This window comes from Ranitomeya imitator, chromosome 10 (genome assembly GCF_032444005.1).
Source record: "Ranitomeya imitator isolate aRanImi1 chromosome 10, aRanImi1.pri, whole genome shotgun sequence".
In the NCBI taxonomy this organism is placed as follows: domain Eukaryota; kingdom Metazoa; phylum Chordata; class Amphibia; order Anura; family Dendrobatidae; genus Ranitomeya; species Ranitomeya imitator.
The window spans coordinates 13,525,704-13,549,403 of NC_091291.1; the positions used below are offsets into that span (position 1 = coordinate 13,525,704).

General features: G+C 44.3%; 1 protein-coding gene across 2 annotated transcripts in view; it reads left to right on the forward strand.

Annotated features, from left to right (window-relative positions):
• The first annotated feature begins 23,445 nt into the window (after positions 1-23,445).
• Positions 23,446-23,700, forward strand: part of LOC138652308 (carcinoembryonic antigen-related cell adhesion molecule 8-like) — a 34,816-nt gene continuing 34,561 nt past the window's right edge. For both annotated transcript variants that reach the window (XM_069743098.1, XM_069743099.1), the window contains exon 1: positions 23,446-23,496. In XM_069743098.1, coding sequence (XP_069599199.1) covers positions 23,475-23,496 — 22 coding nt within the window. In that variant the 5' untranslated portion in view covers positions 23,446-23,474. The remainder of the gene's footprint in view (positions 23,497-23,700) is intronic.

Genomic DNA, 23,700 nt, shown 5'->3' on the forward strand with positions numbered 1-23,700 from the left:
ACTTCCCAAGAAACATTGACAACTGGCAAGGACTAATGAGTCCTGCAAACCTAAATACCCCAGTCAGAATTGCAATCAGTAGATACACCTGTCCAGGACTGCAGGCCAGGGACAACTGCATTACCACCTACAACCACCGGAGGGAGCCCAAAAGCAGAATTCACAACAAGTATGTAAGTGGTAATTAGGTGGTAATCTAATTTTAGTTATCGTATATCTCCTGTAATTGTACTGAAGTAGTGTAAAGTATGGTGGATAGAGAGAACAAGAATCTGGGATGAGACAGGAAGTAGATTTGAGACTACCATAGACTCCCTTTAGACAGTGCTGCTAAGCTGGAGCCTCGTAGTAGAATTGTACAGCAGCCTCAATATAATGACTACATGATCTCAAGTGGACAGTCACTTGGGTGGGTGATAAGTGCTAGATGGGTGGGTGATAAGTACTAGATCTGTAGGGTCTGCCCCAGAGGAGCTTCATCTGTACCCAGAAGAGCAAGGAAGTTTTGGTTTCGATGAGAGCTGTGTAATAATTCCACAGCTCAGGAAAATGGCTTCTTTGTTAAACCAGATTTCAACTGGAGGAGGGGCGTTAGTAGGAGGACATTCATGAATTATATCTTGCTTATATCTTCCCTGATCACAACCTCCTCCATTTCATACCATTGCAGTGAAATATGAGGTTAACAACACAACTGAGTTACCTGGAAGCTGAGTCACCAAGTGTGAAATACCTGCGTCACTCTTGTTCCTCCACATTTCCTGATAATGATCAAAGATCACACACAGTGAAATGGTGCAAAAGCGATTTGGACGAAATCCAGAGTCATCAGCTGGATTTGCAGAAAGTTTGTGTGGGCAGATTGTGGGGTTCTCAAACTTCAGGGAAGAAAACACTCTGTGGGCACAAGTGGGAACCCCTGCAATGACCATTGACGTGGTGGAGCTCCTCGGTTATTTTCAGGAATAGAAGTAAAACCCATAGTCACACCTAAATTGCATTGATGAGAACATTGCATGGACATAGGAGGAACCCTTGCAAACCAAGATCATTGACCATTAACATGGTGAACATAGAGAAACCAAAACGGATTTCTAAATAATGTTCATAAATTAGAGGAGGACATCACCAAATCATCCACAAGCTGCAAGGACGCAGAGAGAAACCCTGAAACTTACATAAGCCCCTTAATGCCAGGGGACAGGGGCATCTTTATATTAGACGCCAAAATGTCATTCAGAAAAATAAAATTAGGACAACAAAAGATCACCCAAAAACTGCAGCCAAACCAACAAGTGCACCTGTCGTGGACAGAGACATAAAAAGGCCCCGGTCCAAAAAACACTACATGGATCCTTTGCAGTCCAATAGTTCTGCTGAAACAGAAGCTTCATGCTGTTTAGGAGATACAAATGGGCTACCTTACCTCTTGGGCCCCTGAGGCTGCAACAATAGCATGTTGGCCCCTGAAGTGCACATTGCGAAACCATGAAGCCTGCGCACAAGACTAAAAACTGGGGAAGGTGGTGCACAGTGAAGGAACCCCTGAATTTTGGTCACAAATAAGAGGAGGATGCAAGAATAAAACTGTAGATATAGCAATGTCATAGAGGTTCAGGGGTAACTCCATATGCCTGGATATAACCCTTAAAGAGATATTACAGGTAAAGTGTTAGTAGTGTTTTTTGAAGAAATAATCATTACATGCCCCTTAAATTTACCCCACCACCACTGCAGCACCATCACTCCATTGATCATGTCCTGTCCATCATTCACATGGCCAAGGTTTGGTTTCAGGAATGAAATTTTAATGTGCGGCACATGAACACTGAGGTCAGATACTAGAGCATTGGGGGTTTCAAAATGTAAGTATTGATAATTGATAAATAATTTTCAGGAAGGAGTGTAAGGCATTTTGATCCTTCTCCAAGGAAACATGACTCTGATTTAGGGGACCTTGGAAGACAGAAAGAAGACAGAAGACAGATAGAGTGAGCAATAGGCTGCACTTATGTGCATGAGAGAATTTACTCTGCCTAAAAACCTAAACAGTATTATTCTTCTTTACAGGCACAATGTACTAGTATATAAAAAGAAATCTCGATAGAGAAGTACATTTTAAATACAGTTAGGGCCAGAAATATTTGGACAGTGACACAATTTTCGCAAGTTGGGCTCTGCATGCCACCACATTGGATTTGAAATGAAACCTCTACAACAGAATTCAAGTGCAGATTGTAACGTTTAATTTGAAGGGTTGAACAAAAATATCTGACAGAAAATGTAGGAATTGTACACATTTCTTTACAAACACTCCACATTTTAGGAGGTCAAAAGTAATTGGACAAATAAACATAACCCAAACAAAATATTTTTTATTTTCAATATTTTGTTGCAAATCCTTTGGAGGCAATCACTGCCTTAAGTCTGGAACCCATGGACATCACCAAACGCTGGGTTTCCTCCTTCTTAATGCTTTGCCAGGCCTTTACAGCCGCAGCCTTCAGGTCTTGCTTGTTTGTGGGTCTTTCCGTCTTAAGTCTGGATTTGAGCAAGTGAAATGCATGCTCAATTGGGTTTAGATCTGGAGACTGACTTGGCCATTGCAGAATGTTCCACTTTTTGGCACTCATGAACTCCTGGGTAGCTTTGGCTGTATGCTTGGGGTCATTGTCCATCTGTACTATGAAGCGCCGTCCAATCAACTTTGCAGCATTTGGCTGAATCTGGGCTGAAAGTATATCCCGGTACACTTCAGAATTCATCCGGCTACTCTTGTCTGCTCTTATGTCATCAATAAACACAAGTGACCCAGTGCCATTGAAAGCCATGCATGCCCATGCCATCACGTTGCCTCCACCATGTTTTACAGAGGATGTGGTGTGCCTTGGATCATGTGCCGTTCCCTTTCTTCTCCAAACTTTTTTCTTCCCATCATTCTGGTACAGGTTGATCTTTGTCTCATCTGTCCATAGAATACTTTTCCAGAACTGAGCTGGCTTCTTGAGGTGTTTTTCTGTCTATTTTTGGTATTGATGAATGGTTTGCATCTAGATGTGAACCCTTTGTATTTACTGTCATGGAGTCTTCTCTTTACTGTTGACTTAGAGACAGATACACCTACTTCACTGAGAGTGTTCTGGACTTCAGTTGATGTTGTGAACGGGTTCTTCTTCACCAAATTAAGTATGCGGCGATCATCCACCACTGTTGTCATCCGTGGACGCCCAGGCCTTTTTGAGTTCCCAAGCTCACCAGTCAATTCCTTTTTTCTCAGAATGTACCCAACTGTTGATTTTGCTACTCCAAGCATGTCTGCTATCTCTCTGATGGATTTTTTCTTTTTTTTCAGCCTCAGGATGTTCTGCTTCACCTCAATTGAGAGTTCCTTTGACCGCATGTTGTCTGCTCACAGCAACAGCTTCCAAATGCAAAACCACACACCTGGAATCCACCCCTGACCTTTTAACTACTTCATTGATTACAGGTTAACGAGGGAGACGCCTTCAGAGTTAATTGCAGCCCTTAGAGTCCATTGTCCAATTACTTTTGGTCCCTTGAAAAAGAGGACGCTATGCATTACAGAGCTATGATTCCTAAACCCTTTCTCCGATTTGGATGTGGAAACTATCATATTGCAGCTGGGAGTGTGCACTTTCAGCCCATATTATATATATAATTGTATTTCTGAACATGTTTTTGTAAACAGCTAAAATAACAAAACTTGTGTCACTGTCCAAATATTTCTGGCCCTAACTGTACATAAACAGGTAAATGTCAGAAATCTTTATCCCAAAAAGTTGATAAAAAATAATGATGCAAAAGCAATTTCAACGCACACATTTTGTACCACATACACTTTTAAAAAAAAAAACGAATAAACATTATAAAACAGTGAATGTTTTAAACAACTTTGCTGCATACACCTGCCACTCCACTTATAAGGTATATTCACACATAGCGCGTTTGTTTTGTAGCTTGCAGAAATTACTAGAAAAAATATATAATTTTGCATGTGTGTTATGATCTATATGTATGTGCAATGTGTCCAAAAAAGATTCAGGATCCAGTTTCCAGTAAATATAATTAAAAATAAAATTGTATTTAATTACCAATTAAATGAGACTTTTTCGAGTTCATCACAAAAATATTTTGAAAAAAAAAAAAGTAAAGACATGAACATTTTATATGCAAAAATAGCAAAAAGTAGGAAATAAACATTCCTACGAAATAGCGACTGTAAATGCAATGGCGACACTGCCTCCTGGTGGCTGCATCTGAGATTACCAGTCTCTTGAAATAGCTCTGGTCCTTGGCTCCTTTAATACAGACTCTGCGAAATAAGAAAAAAAAAAAGGAACAATTGTATTTTATTCTTATTACCAAAAATCAGATTTTAATTTATTTTTATTTATTTATTTTTTAACATTTTAAGCTAAAGTTTAGGTTAACATACAATAGTTGTCAGCGGATACCGCCTGCCATAGATCAAATAAGTAGGATGCAAATATTAAATTGTTGGCTTTGTTGAGATTCAGTAATGAAAACATTTAAAATGTAAAAAGTTAAAGAGCAACCGTTGTTTTAAATTTTTATTTCATGAATTGATAATAATAATAATGGACCACAGATTCGTAAGCTTCTTCATGATGAGAAGTTTCTCCGCTTGTTGCAGGTCAAGGAAAAGGTTGCATGGGTAGCATTCACATTAGTGGTAACTAATTTTCTAGGAGACTCAAGATCCACCAATGCTTGCAGATTAATGTTGGACAATTGTAAGAAATGATCTGAAGCAGGAGTACAAGAGACAAGCAAAAAAAGAGTCGTCGTCACTGAATGAGTCAAATTTTGTAGAGCAATTCTGTAAATGTTTGTAATTCGCAATAGTGTTTAGACAGGTTTTAGTTATTTGAATTGTTGCTAAATGAATATCAGAAAATTGGCATAACAAAATATAAAATTGATAAACAATTATACAGCTAAAGGAAAACACTTTAATATCGTAAAAACAAGAGCCAATCAGCATCCAACCATTCAAGTCTCTCTCTTCGAAAGCTACAGCAGCCTGCGGTACTGTCCGCAAAAATCAGAGAGGCCTCCCAAAGACACTAATTGAGCATCTACTCAGAAAGGGTGGGAGCTGATCTAGGGAGGATCTAGCTTCCAAAATGGGTCACCTGTGTGGTCTTTCCGCTGTTTAGGCACATGAGAGGCTCTCCAAATGCGACATGGCATCCGCTAATGATTCCAGGAATTTCCAGCAAATTTTGCATTCAAAAAGTCAAATGGCGCTTCTTCCCTTCCGAGCCCTGCTGTGCGCCCAAACAGTGGTTGTTCCCCACATATGAGGTATCGGAATGTTCAGGAGAAATTGCACTACACAGTTTGGGGTCCATGTTTTCCCTTCTCACTTGTGAAAATAAAAATAAATAGGTCTTTTGTAAAATTTTTGTGCAAACATTGCTTTAGTTCCTGTGAAGCACCTGAAGTGTCAGGCCATGTTCACACGTTACTGATTTCCCTGCTGTTTTTTCTGCACCAAGAACCGCAGCTCTTGGCAGAAAACGCAGGTGCATTTTTTGATGCGGTTTTTGATGCGTTTTTTGATGCGGTTTTTAGTGTGGTTTTTTATGAAGTTTTCTCTGCAGAGTCTGTGTGTTTTCTAGGAAGTTTTTTTAGGGTTAAAATGGCTGAAAATACCCTAACCCTACCCCTAACCCTACCCCTAACCCTACCCCTAACCCTAACCCTACCCCTAACCCTACCCCTAACCCTACCCCTAACCCTACCCCTACCCCTAACCCTAACCCTACCCCTAACCCTACCCCTACCCCTAGCCCTACCCCTAACCCTACCCCTAACCCTAACCCTACCCCTAACCCTACCCCTAACCCTACCCCTAACCCTACCCCTAACCCTAACCCTAGTTCTAACTGTAGTGGGGAAAAAAAAATTCTTTATTTTATTATTGTTACTACCTATGGGGGTGATAAAGGGGGGGGGGTCATTTACTTTTTTTTTTTATTTTGATCACTGTGAGGTTATCACAGTGATCAAAATGTGCCTGGAACGAATCTGCTGGCCGGCAGATTCGGCGGGCGCACTGCGCATGCGCCCGCCATTTTGGAAGATGGCGGCGCCCAGGGAGAAGACGGACGGACGGACACCGGGAGGCCCGGTAAGTATAAGGGGGGAGATGAGGGCACGGAGGGGGGGCGTCGGAGCATGGGGGGTGGCATCGGAGCATGGGGGGGTGGGATTGGGGCATGGGGGGACAGCCACACTCCGCCCACGCACTTCCTGCTGCAGCGGTTCTGCACCACAAACCGCAGAAAACCTGCAGATATTTTTTTCGTCTGCGGATTTTACTGCGGGTTTGACCCTCACAATGGAGGTCAATGGGTGCAGAACCGCTGCAGTTCCGCACAAAGAAGTGACATGGTCCTTCTTTTTTACCGCAGCTATTCAGCTCGGCTTTTTTAGTGAATTTCCGCAATGTGGGCACAGCGGTTCCTGTTTTCCACAGGGTACATTGTACTGTACCCTGCATGGAAAACAGCTGCGGACCCGCAGCGGCAAAATCGCGGCGGTTCCGCAGTAAAAAACGCATTGTGTGAACATGGCCTTAATATACTTCTTGAATGTGATTTTGAGAACCTTGAAGGGTGCAGTTCTTAAAATGGTGTCACTTTAGGGTATTTTCCGTTATTTAGACCCCTCAACGTCAATTCAAACATGATGTGGTCCCTAAAAAAATGGTTTTGTAAATTTTCCTGGAGAAATGTTGACAAACTTATTCTCAGTGATATCTTTATTGGCTAACCAGAAAAAAAAATACACAAAAATTTCAAATTTTTAGACAAATTTCCGTTTCTTTCACAAATAAACGCAAGTCATATCGAAGAAGTTTTACCACTATCATGAAGTACAATATGTCCTGAAATAACAATCTCAGAAGCAGTGAGATGCCATGAAGCGTTCCAGAGTTACGACCTCATAAATTGGCACTGGTCAGAAGTGTAAAATTTGGCCCAGTCATGAAGGTGCAAACAGCCTTTGGGGGTAAATGAGGTTAAACAACATGACATTTCTTCATTTCTCAACAAAACTTACTTAAGAGAATGGAACGCATCTGTCACACACAACTTTCTTATTCAGTCAGATCTTCTGGAGAGTCATACAATAATTTGTACACATTTCTTATTAGTTATTACAAATCCCCTTAATATAGATAACACACTATACTACATATATATATTGTAGCTTTTCCCTTACTTCAGGTCTTGGGGGACACTCGCTTTGCACCGGAATAACGCATACAGGCACGATTTCTCACACAAATTAAGTCCGTTCCGGTTTGTTAAAACGTCATAAACCGCACCATAAGCCAGGTTACACACAGTCTGTTACTTTAACACGTGTGGCTTTACAAAATATTCGGTAGTCACGTCTTTTCTCTTCATTACATTACATGCATCATCGGAACATATTAAAGCCCGACAGTCTGTTCCAATGGCAGATACGTCTCTGCCGTATATTACAGGTTTTATCCCATACCAGGGATTACCTCAGGAGCTTCGGCTCTACACACTCACTCCTGCCAGTGCTGGTTCACAGGGAAACTGCCTCACTGGGATCACCGTCCTTGTGACCAGGGCCCTCGGATAGTCCAGACCCACAGTAGGAACTGTAGCTTCTCCAACACAGAAACCATCTCAGGCTCTGTAGACGCAGCCTGTCCATGCACTTCCAGGAAGTCCAATCACAGGCACTTCCAACACACAGGCTATCAGTCCATGATCTTACCCAGTGCTTACAGGACTCCAATCCATCCGATGACAATCCAACACTCTGACCATTCCAGGACTCACACTCTTACCTGGTGCTTTCAGGACTCCAGTCCATCCCAGGACAATCCAACACCCTCGAGCATTCAGTCCATAGCCTCAGCAGTGCTTCCAGGACTCCAGTCCATCCCAGGACAATCCAACACCCTCGAGCATTCAGTCCATAGCATCAGCAGTGCTTCCAGGACTCCAGTCCATTCCTGGACAATCCAACACCCTCGAGCATTCAGTCCATAGCATCAGCAGTGCTTCCAGGACTCCAGTCCATTCCTGGACAATCCTACACCCTCGAGCATTCAGTCCATAGCATCAGCAGTGCTTCCAGGACTCCAGTCCATTCCTGGACAATCCAACACCCTCGAGCATTCAGTCCATAGCATCAGCAGTGATTTCAGGACTTCAGTCCATCCCAGGACAATCCAACACCCTCGAGCATTCAGTCCATAGCATCAGCAGTGCTTCCAGGACTCCAGTCCATTCCTGGACAATCCTACACCCTCGAGCATTCAGTCCATAGCATCAGCAGTGCTTCCAGGACTCCAGTCCATTCCTGGACAATCCTACACCCTCGAGCATTCAGTCCATAGCATCAGCAGTGCTTTCAGGACTCCAGTCCACTTCAGGACAATCCAACTCCCAGGCTATTGCAACACTCACTCCTCAGTGCTTCCAGGACTCCAGCCCATACCAGGACAATCCAACACTGACCATCCATTAGGTCCATGGTCTCAGGTGCTTGCAGGACTTCTCCAATAACAGGAGACTCCAACACCGACCGTCCAGGACCTTGCACATGGACCAAACGGATCCATACACAGGAACCATTTGACCCACACCCTGGTCACATTATCTACCTGTAACCACTCCCCTGGGTGGGAGTGTGGGTGTGTGTGGCTAGTCTGACCCTCCCATCTCTCATAACTAGCCCTGCCAATCTCCCATTAGCATTACACAACTACTTGTGGAACTACAGATCCCAGAACACCAACCAAACTTCAGACTGACAGCACAGAATGTCTTCCCCTGCAACACACACACCGGCCATTTACACTCCTGCCGGACTTTGTCTCATCACATTTACGCCTCCAAGCGCATCTTGAAGCGCACAAACAGCGCCCCCTGGCTGTAACGTGGGTCACCGCACCACTATATATATATATATCTCAATTATTAGTCAAATCAACATGTGTCCCACTCAATAAAGGGCACGTCACGAACTATGAAACAACTAATCCGCCCAGTCGTGGTGATTGCAACGGAGCATCACTGCCAGTCAAAACATTGACCCATCAGGCCGTGAAACTCATGTATTGTCCCTGCCAATAGTGGCTGCTCCAGGTATCTACTTTGGAGCTATGTGTGGGAAGAAGAAGAGATCCCAAAAAGCATTAAAAACAATTTTTATTAATAAATTATTAAAATACCAATAAAAAAGCAAAAAATGCCGTAGGGGACACCTGCAAGCGCCAAAAACAGATATGCTTATAGAAGGGTAGGGATTGCTATACACAAAAAGGTAGTAATCAGATGTCAGAATATATAGAATATCACACCCACATAAAAATAAAATGCCTAGCTCCAATACAATAGCAATATAGGATGGGTGTCAGATTATTATTATTATTATTATTATTTATTTATTTATATAGCGCCATTAATTCCATGGTGCTGTACATGAGAAAGGGGTTACATACAGGGTTATAGATATCGTTTACAATGACAGACCGGTGCAGAGGGGAGAGGACCCGTAACAATAAGGACATGGAAAATATCAGCTCAATACAAATACATCAATGAGAGTGATAAACAGTTAAATTACTGCATCATAGAGTGTGATAACTCATAAGCATATGTGATGTATGCTAGCAAATTTCCATGTGCACTAATGAAGCCATGTAATCCAATGATGTGCAGGGTACAGCAGAAAATCCAAACCCCATGATCAATATATGGTAAAAATATTCATTAACGAATGCAGATGGTGGTGCTCGTGGTGTCCCCTCACCCCGACGCGCGTTTCGCCTCCTGCTTCTTCCGGGGACGCCTTATTGTTACTAATCTGAAACCCATCCTATATTGCTATTGTATTGGAGCTAGACATTTTATTTTTATGTAATGTGATATTCTATATATTCTGACAGCTGATTACTACTTTTTTTACTTTTTTGTATATAGCAATCCCTACCCTTCTATAAGCATATATGTTTTTGTGCTTGTAAGTGTCCCCTACGGCATTTTTGTTTTTTTATTGGTCATGACTCATTGTATTTTAATAATTTATTTATAAAAATTGTTTTAATGCTTTTTGGGATCTCTTCTTCTTCCCACACATATGGGGATGTGGGATTAGTTGTTTCATATATACAATATATATCAATGTAAATAAGCAAGTGAGTGTTCTGACATTAGCTGAATATTTCATCATGTAAGAATGATGCTCCATCCAGTAGGAGACAGACAACCGCCACTCAGAGGTGAAAACAGAAAAAACGCCCAGTCGTGGTGTGATTGCAACGGAGCATCACTGCCAGTCAAAACATTGACCCATCAGGCCGTGAAAACTCATGTATTGTCCCTGCCAATAGTGGCTGCTCCAGGTATCTACTTTGGAGCTCAAAGACAAGTTGAGCACATTCTCCTGTACATGAAAGCAAAGAGTGGGCAGCCCTTTCTTCAAGAAATAATTGCAGCTGGGAACCTTCCAGTGGAGCTGATCGCACGCCATCATTTCTCGAAAGGCAGCTAATAACTATAAGTGGTACTGCACCAACTGTATCACCATAGCTTGACCAGATGGGTGTTCCGTTGGCTGACAAGTGGATGACTGGAAGTTCATGCCTGTTTCCTTCGTCATTGCACCACCAGATATCCATCTGTGGTTGTGTGAAGGTATGATTGTGATGAAGACTCCAGCCAGGAACTACGTCAGGATCGGGCCTGAATGGAAAAAAGAAGAGCATGAGGAGAAAGGATGGGAGTACAACTTGAGGCTTGCTCTGATTGTTGGCCAACTTGCTTTTTCCTAATGAGCAGGTGATGTTGCTCCGACACATGTGATGCTTGTACATAAGACTTGTCAGTTGTCACCACTACAACCAGAACTTTCAGTCACTGTTAAGCCTCCTTCACTAAGAGAATGTGTGACCTCACCTGCTCCTGAGACAAACGTAAAAGAAACAGTTTTTTTGCTATATGTTTCAACCACATGTGGCCTCCACTGAGTATCACGAAGGCCAACACCTTTCTGCACTGAAGAAATCTGGAGCGCCCGCCAGGGTCTAGGGGTTACTCAAAACCGGGCTGGTTCTTAAAGATATGTCACAGTGGCAGTGACCCGATCCTTGGCCCCGGGTATCCAATAAAAGGGGAATAAGTCTATAGAAATAGTGTTTGTGGTGCCAATTGTGGTATTTGGTCAAGGATGATCGACGCTGCTTAAAGGGGTCTACTGGGGTGATGTTATGGCAGCAGGGATGGTATGGCTTCCCACAGGTGAAGATGGGTCCCCAGGGCTCCGGGGGTTGTAGATAAAGACGGTGTAGTGCCAGAAAGAACTAGAGGACACAAGGTTGCAGTCTCTTTACCTTTTTACTGGTGTAAGGCAGCCACAGTCCAGGGTACCGGATCACAGGAGCTGGTGTGGTCTGGCCGGCTTGGAAGCGATTCAGGAATCTCCCTTGCCAGGTGGGATCGGAAGCCTTCCTCTATGCATTGTGTTGTAGTCCCTTGCTGCTTTAGGCCTCACACAAGGTCCTCACTTTCTCTCTCTGTCCCTTTTAGGTAGGACACTACCCGCATGGCAGGCAACTCGAGCCTTTTTACAGGATCTCTAATTATGACCCGCCCCCTGAGGAAGGAGCCGCTCTGTGCTCTGAAACGCGCGTCAGGGTGGGCTCTGGGTCCCCCGCCGCTGCACATACCAGGTATTATTCGGTTATTTCAGTTAGATTGGCTTGATAATGACTAGTCCTTAGAGATTCAATTTATATATATATATCCATTTTACCATATTTATGGTTTGTTAGCCAAAGTACACTGTTTCACGGTATGTGTATGCAGTGGGTGGTACCTTTTAGCCCCTTGTATTTATTGTACTGCCACATAGTGCTCCACTGTCCCCATCTTTCCGTTGTACCTGTTTCCATGTATTGGGTTTTATTATGTAATTAATAAAAGTGATATTTTATGGGATCTATTGGCTGCATTTCTGTGGTGATTAGGATATCTGTTGCTTGCAGTTGTCCCTATTTGGTCCTAGCATGCAGGCATGGGGTATTTATTGCTGTATCCTCTCTGATGTATTATAATTCCTCTCTATGTGTGTATGCTACAACTCTATTACTTTTTACTGGCGTAAGGCAGCCACAGTCCAGGGTACCGGATCACAGGAGCTGGTGTGGTCTGGCCGGCTTGGAAGCGATTCAGGAATCTCCCTAGCCAGGTGGGATCGGAAGCCTTCCTTTATGCGTTGTGTTGTAGTCCCTTGCTGCTTTAGGCCTCACACAAGGTCCTCACTTTCTCTCTGTGTCCCTTTAAGGTAGGACACTACCCGCATGGCAAGCAACTCGAGCCTTTTTACAGGATCTCAAATTATGACCCGGGCTTTATGAGTTGCTGTGTCTTCGGGGGTTAATGGTGGACAGGTGACTTGAAATTCTTCTGTTCACCGGTTCCTGAGTTACCCCCACAACCTTGGTTTTCGAGCTACTGGTATTCTGCGGTTCAGCGTGGAGGAAGCTCAGGTTCAGCTTCCCTCCAGCTCTTTACTCTCCTTTGCTTCTCTTCCCTTTCACTCTCCTACAGACTACTCTGCTTTTCTTTTTCCTTCCCAGGAGCTGCAGAACCACTCGTCTGCACGGCCCCAGCTTTCCTCTCTCAGACTCTCTCTGTCGGGCTCCTCTCTCCTCAGACTTTCTAAATAACTCCTCCTCCAGCCTGAATATACTGTATAGGGAAGTTTCCCCTTAATCCGGGTCTCGAGCTACCCCTTCTGGCTTGGAGTCAGAACAGTGTTGCATGTGCCGAATACCTGTCAAAGGAATCCTTCCTTGCTTCCAAGCATGGCATCACCCTCTCCATCAGGAAGGCTATACCACTGCAACAACCGGTTACATGGGGTGTTGCAAATTTCCTTGGTACCTGTATCTAGTTCTCAAATCTTGTGCAGCACACAATCATCATCATCGTTGACTTGGCTAACAGTTGCCTCTGAGTGAAAAATATCCCCCGCACAGAAGAATCCCAACTTTCCATTTAGCCTGGTTTAAATGGCCAGCATCACTGTTAGGCATTTGAATAGTCTCCTCCATCTACTTAGGCCCCATGTCATCACGTCATCAGAGTACAAAGACTGACTTTTCATCTGTTCAAATCAATCAAGTGAAATATATTGTTCTGGAAAAATATATTTCTTAGCCTCAAGAGTGCTAAAGATTAGGATACTAAGTAGATAAATATGTCCTGCTGTAATTGCCATGTAAAACATTAAATGTAATGGTGTCAGAGAAGGCGGACTGAGCAGAACACTGACTCAAGCTGATGGTGTCGCTGTCAGAGGCTACATCATCATGCTGTGACTGAGATGAATGATGTACAAGGAAAAGAATACAGCAGCACTCTGTATACACTAATATGTAAGGAAGCATTGAATATATGAAAATCAAAATGCATTACTGCTATATAAAATAAACATATAAAACGAAGGTATTTAGAGCACAAATTGCCCAATTCATGTGAGCCCAAAAGCTGTGACAAGCCATACCTTTCCCTGGTAAAATCTAAATCTAAAATTTATCAAACATGCCTCTCTCAGGGTAAAAAACTACAATTTTTTTTTAGGGCAAATAGGATTGAGAAACAGCTTTATGTTGATGAAATATACTAAGCCAAAAATGGAGTCAGTCACTGCCTTCAATGGTATACTACAAAAAAACTGACCAGCACCTCCGAACAGAGTAAAGCAAGTCTGAAATATACTCACCTAGCACCTCATGTGTTCTGCTGTTGGAGGTCGCTGCTCTATTCCTCACTCCCTCCAGTATTCTGATGTTTACTACTCTGGCCTCGGGCGCATCTTCTGCTGACTAATGTGTCACATCCCAAGTTAAGCTTTTTCCTCCCTCAATGGTAGCATTATTGTCCTCTATTCCTTCACCTTCACCATTACCCTCTTATCATCTCTTCCCCACTGGCAGTAATACTCAATCCCAAAAGCATCTTCCCTCGCTGTCAGCAGTTTTCTTTTTCCCATCCCTCCCTGACTGGATTACATGTGATATATTGACGACAGAGGGAGAGAGTAAGGCAGGACCACAAAGCTCCTCTCTTACCGCCATGCTGTTCATATCTCCGCTATGACTTCTTCCTATCACGATTCCTACCCTCATTGTGTCATAGGCGCAGTGAACGACAGCTCAGTCATCCAATCAGGTGCAGGAGCGTGCTGCGCTGTCAGTATTTTTATAGACAGCTCAATCGTCTACTTTACTGCAGGGGAGCACTGAGCTGTTGGTACTTTGATTAGCAGCTCAGCCATCCAATAGAGACTGGGAGGTGCTGAACTTCCTACAGGCTCTACCTATTTCTAAATAATTACATTGCTACTTATCTGAGTTCTCAGCCCCAAATCTCTGCTAATCGAAGCATTTGCTGGATGGGTCTATTTGCCTGGTATTTCTATGCTATGTTTATTGATCTGTTGCTGCTTGACTTTGAACCTCGTTCTGACCGTTTGCACCGTACGGACCGTGGTTCTGTTGACTTTGCCCCTTGGCTCTGGTGTGTTATTTTGCTGGTATTTTGACCTTGGACCATGACCTGACTTTGCCTTTTTCCTTTTGTCTACTACGTGCTCTCTTGGTTTCTGACCCCAGAACGTTTGACTACCCTTCCTCGCAAAAGGTCTGTGACCGGTTACTAGCATCACACTTCTTTTCTGTTCAGCCACTTTCTCAAACTTATAGACATGTCACCAAGAGTCTACTTCAGAATGAAGTGATAGACCCTTTTCCCTTGACTGCAGTTTGCTGTACAAAAAAACAAACTGTGTTTTACTCACCATCTCTAGGTCCAGTCTCCACTGCTACTCCCGATACCGGTTATTGTCTGCAGTGCTGATGACACTGGACCAGGGGAGGGTGAGTAAAAAATAAATAATAACAAACTTCGCTTTATACAAACTGCAGTCAAAAGACAGGGGTTTTCTGACACTGGTATACTCTTAATTTTACGCTCATAAACTCCTGTCCATCACTGTTACCATTCCTTTCATTTTATTCCTGCCAGTCACATTTGTGCAGAGCACAGAAAAGATATTGTCCACCAATGATACCATTTGGATTTTCTGTTCTGCATTTATTACGTCCACAGTTCTGTGCCGCACACTCTGGCTGGCAGAACGACCTGTAGACCTGTCATCCTCCTCATCACAGGTACTTCTGCTCTTCTGCCTAGGAACATGACACTGATAATGCATGGCTCTTATTATCAGTGCAGTTCATAGGGTATATATTCAGGTGGCCCCGTACCCAGTATTGTGGTGCAGGTTCCCCTCCAAGCTGTCTCTGGTTCTGATTCCCTGGCTGACAGGATATTTATTAGGAGCAGAGGTCAACAACATCAGAGACAGTTTTAGTTGACAACCCCCAGAGCTCTTCCTCCCAACTAATTAGTCCTCCACCTCCAAAACCAACTTCTCCACCATTACAGAAGATTGACTATCCACTCTACTCTCAAGATCGCATCTCATCACATGTGCACTTGACCCGATCCCATCCCACTTCATCCCAAACCTTGCCACAGTCTTCATCCCAACCCTAACCCATCTCTTCAACCTATCACTAACACCTGGTGTTTTCCCCTCAAGCTTTAAATATGCCTCAATCACATCTATACTCAAAAAGCCCTCCCTTGACCCATCCTCTGTATCTAGCTATCGCCCTATATCACTTCTCCCCTATGCCTCAAAACTACTGGAACAACACGTCCATCTTGAACTGTCCTCCCATCTACCTGCTCCCTTTTCGACCGCTTACAATCAGGCTTCCGGTCACACCACTCCACTGAAACTGCCCTAACTAAGGTCACCAATGACCTATTAACTGTCAAGAGCAAGCGGCAGTACTCTGTCCTCCTCCTCCTCGACCTGTCGGCTGCCTTTGACAGAGTGGACCATTCCCTATTACTACAGACCCTCTCATCCCTTGGCATCACAGACTTGGCCCTATCCTGGATCTCATCATACCTAACAGACCAGACATTCAGCGACTCCCACTCACACACCACCTCCTCACCTCGCCCCCTATTTGTCGGAGTCCCACAAGGTTCAGTCCTAGGACCCCTGCTCTTCTCCATTTACACCTTTGGCCTGGGACAGCTCATAGAATCTCACGGTTTTCAGTATCATATTTATGCTGACGACACACAGCTCTACATCTCTGGACCAGATATCACCTCCCTACTAACCAGAATCCCTCAATGTCTGTCCACTATTTCATCCTTCTTCTCCGCTAGATTTCTAAAACTTAACATGGACAAAACAGAATTCATCAGCTTTCCCCCATCTCATGTGACCCCCCAGTGAACCTATCCATTACAGTAAATGGCTGCCCACTCTCCCCAGTCCCACAAGCTCGCTGCCTCGGGGTAATCCTTGACACTGATCTCTCCTTCAAACCACATATCCAAGCCCTTTCCACTTCCTGCCGCCTTCAACTCAAAAATATTTCATGGATCCGTACATTCCTGAAACCAAGAATCTGCAAAAACCCTAGTCCATGCCCTCATTATCTCCCGCCTCGACTACTGTAACCTCCTGCTCTGTGACCTCCCCTCTAACATTCTCGCACCCCTCCAATCTATTCTTAACTCTGCTGCCCGACTAATCCACCTGTCCCCCCACTATTCCCCGGCCTCTCCCCTCTGTCAATCCCTTCACTGGCTCCCCATTGGCTCCAGTACAAAACCCTAACCATGACGTACAAAGCCATCCACAAACTGTCTCCTCCATACATCTGTGACCTTGTCTCCTGGTACTTTCCTGCACACAACCTCCGATCCTCACAAGATCTCCTTCTCTACTCCCCTCTTATCTCCTCTTCCCACAATCGTATACAAGATTTCTCTCGCGCATCACTCCTACTCTGGAACTCTCTACCACAACACATCAGACTCTCACCTACCTGTTGTGAATTCTGTGGCTGAATTCACTCCTGTGGCCACAAGTGGTACTGCAGCTTCTGAGCTTCCTCCCTCAGGTGTTCTGGTGAGCTCGTTGGCTGCTTTGTTATTTAACTCCGCCTGATTCTGTCTTCCTTGCTCCTTGTCAATGTTCCAGTGTTGGATCTGAGCTTCTGGATCTTTCCTGTGGCCTGCTGCTCTGCTTAGATAAGTGCTTTTTGCTTTTGTTGCTACTTTTTCTGTCCAGCTTGTCATTTCGTTTTGCTGGAAGCTCTGAGATGCAAAGGGTGTACCGCCGTGCCGTTAGTTCGGCACGGTGGGTCTTTTTGCCCCCTTTGCGTGGTTTATTGCTTTAGGGTTTTTTTGTAGACTGCAAAGTTCTCTTTGCTATCCTCGCTCTATCTAGAATATCGGGCCTCACTTTGCTGAATCTATTTCATCCCTACGTTTGTCTTTTCATCTTGCTAACGGTCATTATATGTGGGGGGCTGCCTTTTCCTTTGGGGTATTTCTCTGAGGCAAGTCAGGCTTGTTTTTCTATCTTCAGGCTAGTCAGCTCCTCAGGCTGTGCCGAGTTGCATAGGTAGTGTCAGGCGCAATCCACAGCTGCCTTTAGTTGTGTTAGGATAGGTTCAGGTATTGCGGTCTACAGAGATTCCACGTCTCAGAGCTCGTTCTATTGTTTTTGGGTTATTGTCAGATCACTGTATGTGCTCTGATTGCTGGCACACTGTGTCACTGGATTGCCTACACAACAGTACAAGGAGCCAACCTAATGATTCTCAATAGAGGGAAAAAAGAAGTTCTGACATCATTTTTTTTTCTCAGCTCTGTGTTCAGTCTTTTTTTCCCCCTAGACATTTGGGTGTTTCAGGACACAGGTGTGGACATGGATATTCAGGGTCTGTGCTCTTCAATGGATAATCTCGTTACAAATGTACAAAGGATTCAAGATACTATTGATCAGAAATCTATGTTAGAACCAAGAATTCCTATTCCTGATTTGTTTTTTGGTGATAGAACTAAGTTTCTTAATTTAAAAAATAATTGTAAGCTATTTCTGGCCTTGAAACCTCATTCTTCTGGTAATCCTATTCAACAGGTTTTGATTATTATTTCTTTTTTGCGCGGCGACCCTCAGGACTGGGCATTTTCTCTTGCGCCAGGAGACCCTGCATTGCGTAATGTCAATGCGTTTTTCCTGGCGCTCGGATTACTTTACGATGAGCCTAATTCAGTGGATCAGGCTGAGAAAAATTTGCTGGCTTTGTGCCAGGGTCAGGATGATATAGAAGTATATTGTCAGAAATTTAGGAAGTGGTCAGTACTCACTCTGTGGAATGAATCTGCGCTGGCAGCTTTGTTCAGAAAGGGTCTCTCTGAGGCTCTTAAGGATGTCATGGTGGGTTTTCCTATGCCTGCTGGTTTGAATGAGTCTATGTCTTTGGCCATTCAGATCGGTCGCCGCTTGCGCGAGCGTAAATCTGTGCACCATTTGGCGGTATTGTCTAAGATTAAACCTGAGCCTATGCAGTGCGATAGGACTATGACCAGAGTTGAACGGCAAGAACACAGACGTCTGAATGGTCTGTGTTTCTACTGTGGTGATTCCACTCATGCTATTTCTGATTGTCCTAAGCGCACTAAGCGGTTCGATAGGTCTGCCGTCATTGGTACTGTACAATCCAAATTCCTTCTGTCCATTACCTTGATATGCTCTTTGTCATCGTATTCTGTCATGGCGTTTGTGAATTCAGGCGCTGCCCTGAATCTGATGGATTTGGATTATGCTAAACGTTGTGGGTTTTTCTTGGAGCCTTTGCGGTGTCCTATTCCGTTGAGAGGAATTGATGCTACACCTTTGGCCAAGAATAAACCTCAGTACTGGACCCAGCTGACCATGTGCATGGCTCCTGCACATCAGGAGGTTATTCGCTTTCTGGTGCTGCATAATCTGCATGATGTGGTCGTGTTGGGGTTGCCATGGCTGCAAACCCATAATCCAGTATTGGATTGGAACTCTATGTCGGTATCCAGCTGGGGTTGTCAGGGGGTACATGGTGATGTTCCATTTTTGTCTATTTCGTCATCCACTCCTTCTGAGGTCCCAGAGTTCTTGTCTGATTATCAGGATGTATTTGAAGAGCCCAAGTCCGATGCCCTACCTCCGCATAGGGATTGTGATTGTGCTATCAATTTGATTCCTGGTAGTAAATTCCCTAAAGGTCGATTATTTAATTTATCCGTGCCTGAACACGCCGCTATGCGCAGTTATGTGAAGGAATCCCTGGAGAAGGGACATATTCGCCCATCGTCATCACCACTGGGAGCAGGGTTCTTTTTTGTAGCCAAGAAGGATGGTTCGCTGAGACCGTGTATTGATTACCGCCTTCTTAATAAGATCACTGTTAAATTTCAGTATCCCTTGCCATTGTTATCTGACTTGTTTGCTCGGATTAAGGGGGCTAGTTGGTTCACTAAGATAGATCTTCGTGGTGCGTATAATCTGGTGAGAATCAGGCAAGGAGATGAATGGAAAACTGCATTCAATACGCCCGAGGTTCATTTTGAGTATCTAGTGATGTCGTTCGGACTTGCCAATGCTCCATCTGTGTTTCAGTCTTTTATGCATGACATCTTCCGTGAGTATCTGGATAAATTCCTGATTGTTTACTTGGATGACATTTTGATCTTCTCAGATGATTGGGAGTCTCATGTGAAGCAGGTCAGAATGGCTTTTCAGGTCCTGCGTGCTAATTCTTTGTTTGTGAAGGGATCAAAGTGTCTCTTCGGTGTGCAGAAAGTTTCATTTTTGGGGTTCATCTTTTCCCCTTCTACTATCGAGATGGATCCGGTTAAGGTCCAAGCCATCCAGGATTGGACTCAGCCGACATCTCTGAAAAGTCTGCAGAAATTCCTGGGCTTTGCTAATTTTTATCGTCGCTTCATCTGTAATTTTTCTAGCATTGCCAAACCATTGACCGATTTGACCAAGAAGGGTGCTGATTTGGTTAATTGGTCTTCTGCTGCTGTGGAAGCTTTTCAGGAGTTGAAGCATCGTTTTTGTTCTGCCCCTGTGTTGTGTCAACCAGATGTTTCTCTTCCGTTCCAGGTCGAGGTTGATGCTTCTGAGATTGGAGCAGGGGCAGTTTTGTCACAGAGAGGTTCTGGTTGCTCAGTGTTGAAACCATGTGCTTTCTTTTCCAGGAAGTTTTCGGCTGCTGAGCGTAATTATGATGTGGGCAACCGAGAGTTGCTGGCCATGAAGTGGGCATTCGAGGAATGGCGTCGTTGGCTTGAAGGAGCTAAGCATCGCGTGGTGGTATTGACTGATCATAAGAACCTTACTTATCTCGAGTCTGCCAAGCGCTTGAATCCTAGACAGGCCCGTTGGTCGTTATTTTTTGCCCGCTTCGATTTTGTGATTTCGTACCTTCCGGGCTCTAAAAATGTGAAGGCGGATGCTCTGTCTAGGAGTTTTGTGCCCGACTCTCCGGGTTCATCTGAGCCGGCGAGTATCCTCAAGGAAGGAGTCATTGTGTCTGCCATCTCCCCTGATTTGCGGCGAGTGTTGCAAAAATTTCAGGCGAATAAACCTGATCGTTGTCCGGTGGAGAAACTGTTCGTCCCTGATAGGTGGACTAGTAAAGTTATCTCTGAACTTCATTGTTCGGTGTTGGCTGGTCACCCTGGAATCTTTGGTACCAGAGAGTTAGTGGCTAGATCCTTCTGGTGGCCATCTCTGTCACGGGATGTACGTACTTTTGTGCAGTCCTGTGGGATTTGTGCTAGGGCTAAGCCCTGCTGTTCACATGCCAGTGGGTTGCTTTTGCCCTTGCCGGTCCCAAAGAAGCCTTGGACACATATTTCGATGGATTTCATTTCTGACCTTCCCGTTTCTCAAAAGATGTCAGTCATTTGGGTGGTCTGTGATCGCTTTTCTAAAATGGTCCATCTGGTGCCCTTGGTTAAATTGCCTTCCTCCTCTGATTTGGTGCCTTTGTTCTTCCAGCATGTGGTTCGTTTGCATGGCATTCCTGAGAATATTGTTTCTGACAGAGGTTCCTAGTTTGTTTCAAGGTTTTGGCGAGCCTTTTGTGGTAGGATGGGCATTGACCTATCTTTTTCCTCGGCTTTCCATCCTCAGACTAATGGCCAGACCGAACGAACCAATCAGACCTTGGAAACATATCTGAGATGTTTTGTTTCTGCAGACCAGGATGATTGGGTGTCCTTTTTGCCGTTGGCTGAGTTCGCCCTTAATAATCGGGCTAGCTCGGCTACCTTGGTCTCTCCATTTTTCTGCAATTCTGGGTTCCATCCTCGTTTCTCTTCAGGACAGGTTGAGTCTTCGGACTGTCCTGGTGTGGATTCTGTGGTGGACAGGTTGCAGCAGATCTGGACTCAGGTAGTGGACAATTTGACCTTGTCCCAGGAGAAGGCTCAACTTTTCGCTAATCGCAGACGCCGTGTGGGTCCCCGACTTCGTGTTGGGGATCTGGTTTGGTTATCTTCTCGTCATATTCCTATGAAGGTTTCCTCTCCTAAATTTAAACCTCGTTTTATTGGTCCGTATAGGATTTCTGAGATTCTCAATCCCGTGTCTTTTCGTCTGACCCTCCCAGACTCCTTTTCCATACATAATGTATTCCATAGGTCGTTGTTGCGGAGATACGTGGCACCTATGGTTCCATCTGTTGAGCCTCCTGCCCCGGTTTTGGTGGAGGGGGAATTGGAGTATATTGTGGAGAAAATTTTGGATTCTCGTGTTTCTAGACGGAAACTCCAGTATCTGGTTAAATGGAAGGGTTATGCTCAGGAAGATAATTCCTGGGTTTTTGCCTCTCATGTCCATGCTCCAGATCTTGTTCGTGCCTTTCATGTGGCTCATCCTGGTCGGCCTGGGGGCTCTGGTGAGGGTTCGGTGACCCCTCCTCAAGGGGGGGGTACTGTTGTGAATTCTGTGGCTGAATTCACTCCTGTGGTCACAAGTAGTACTGCAGCTTCTGAGCTTCCTCCCTCAGGTGTTCTGGTGAGCTCGTTGGCTGCTTTGTTATTTAACTCCGCCTGATTCTGTCTTCCTTGCTCCTTGTCAATGTTCCAGTGTTGGATCTGAGCTTCTGGATCTTTCCTGTGGCCTGCTGCTCTGCTTAGATAAGTGCTTTTTGCTTTTGTTGCTACTTTTTCTGTCCAGCTTGTCATTTCGTTTTGCTGGAAGCTCTGAGACGCAAAGGGTGTACCGCCGTGCCGTTAGTTCGGCACGGTGGGTCTTTTTGCCCCCTTTGCGTGGTTTTTTGCTTTAGGGTTTTTTTGTAGACTGCAAAGTTCTCTTTACTGTCCTCGCTCTGTCTAGAATATCGGGCCCACTTTGCTGAATCTATTTCATCCCTACGTTTGTCTTTTCATCTTGCTAACAGTCATTATATGTGGGGGGCTGCCTTTTCCTTTGGGGTATTTCTCTGAGGCAAGTCAGGCTTGTTTTTCTATCTTCAGGCTAGTCAGCTCCTCAGGCAGTGCCGAGTTGCATAGGTAGTGTCAGGCGCAATCCACAGCTGCCTTTAGTTGTGTTAGGATAGGTTCAGGTATTGCGGTCTACAGAGATTCCACGTCTCAGAGCTCGTTCTATTGTTTTTGGGTTATTGTCAGATCACTGTATGTGCTCTGATTGCTGGCACACTGTGTCACTGGATTGCCTACCCAACACCTACCATAGAAACCTTCAAAAAGAACCTGAAGACCCACCTCTTCCGACAAGCCTACAACCTGCAGTAACCACCGATCCACCAAACCGCTGCATGACCAGCTCTACCCTCGCCTACTGTATCCTCACCCATCCCTTGTAGATTGTGAGCCCTCATGGGCAGGGTCCTCTCTCTTGATGGGCAGCATGGTGGCTCAGTGGAGAGTCCTGGGTTCAAACCCAACCAAGGACATCTGCAAAGAGTTTGTATGTTCTCTCCGTGTTTGCGTGGGTTTCCTTTCACATTCCCAAGACATACTGATAGGGAATTTAGATTGTGAGCCCCAACGGGGACAGCGATGATAATGTGTGCAAAACTGTAAAGTGCTGCGGAATATGTTAGCGCTATATAAAGATTATTATGTATAAGATTATTGTACTTGTTTTCATTATGTATACCCCTCTTCACATGTAAAGCACCATGGAATAAATGGCGCTATAATAATGGCCGAACAGGTCACATACTGTATATCTATGGCCGGCTATGGTCACACATTCAGGATAAAGTGTCCTAAATATATCAGACAATCCCTCTCGAAATATAAAAGATTCAGACTTCTACCACTGTGGTAATTTGGCAGGCATGACATTTAAGAGGTTAAAAACATTTTGTATTCTCATTGCTTAATCAGTCTGAAATCAGTAGAAGGATTTGCTTCTCAAGAAAACTTCCTTATTCTATGATAGATCTACAGGGCAGACACACAACAATGAGGGGGTTCTTAATATCAGGTAAGATCCTTATAGATGAAAAGTTACAGTCTTTATATAATGATAATTAGTAAGTGACTGTTCTGGCACTAGCTACATACCTTTACTAAAAATAATTAAGCATCATATCTAGAGGACAATACACTAGTGATAACGTAATGTTAGAGATCTATGTCCACTGGGTGCAATATCGAGTCACTATTAGAACATACATGGTAATTGTCA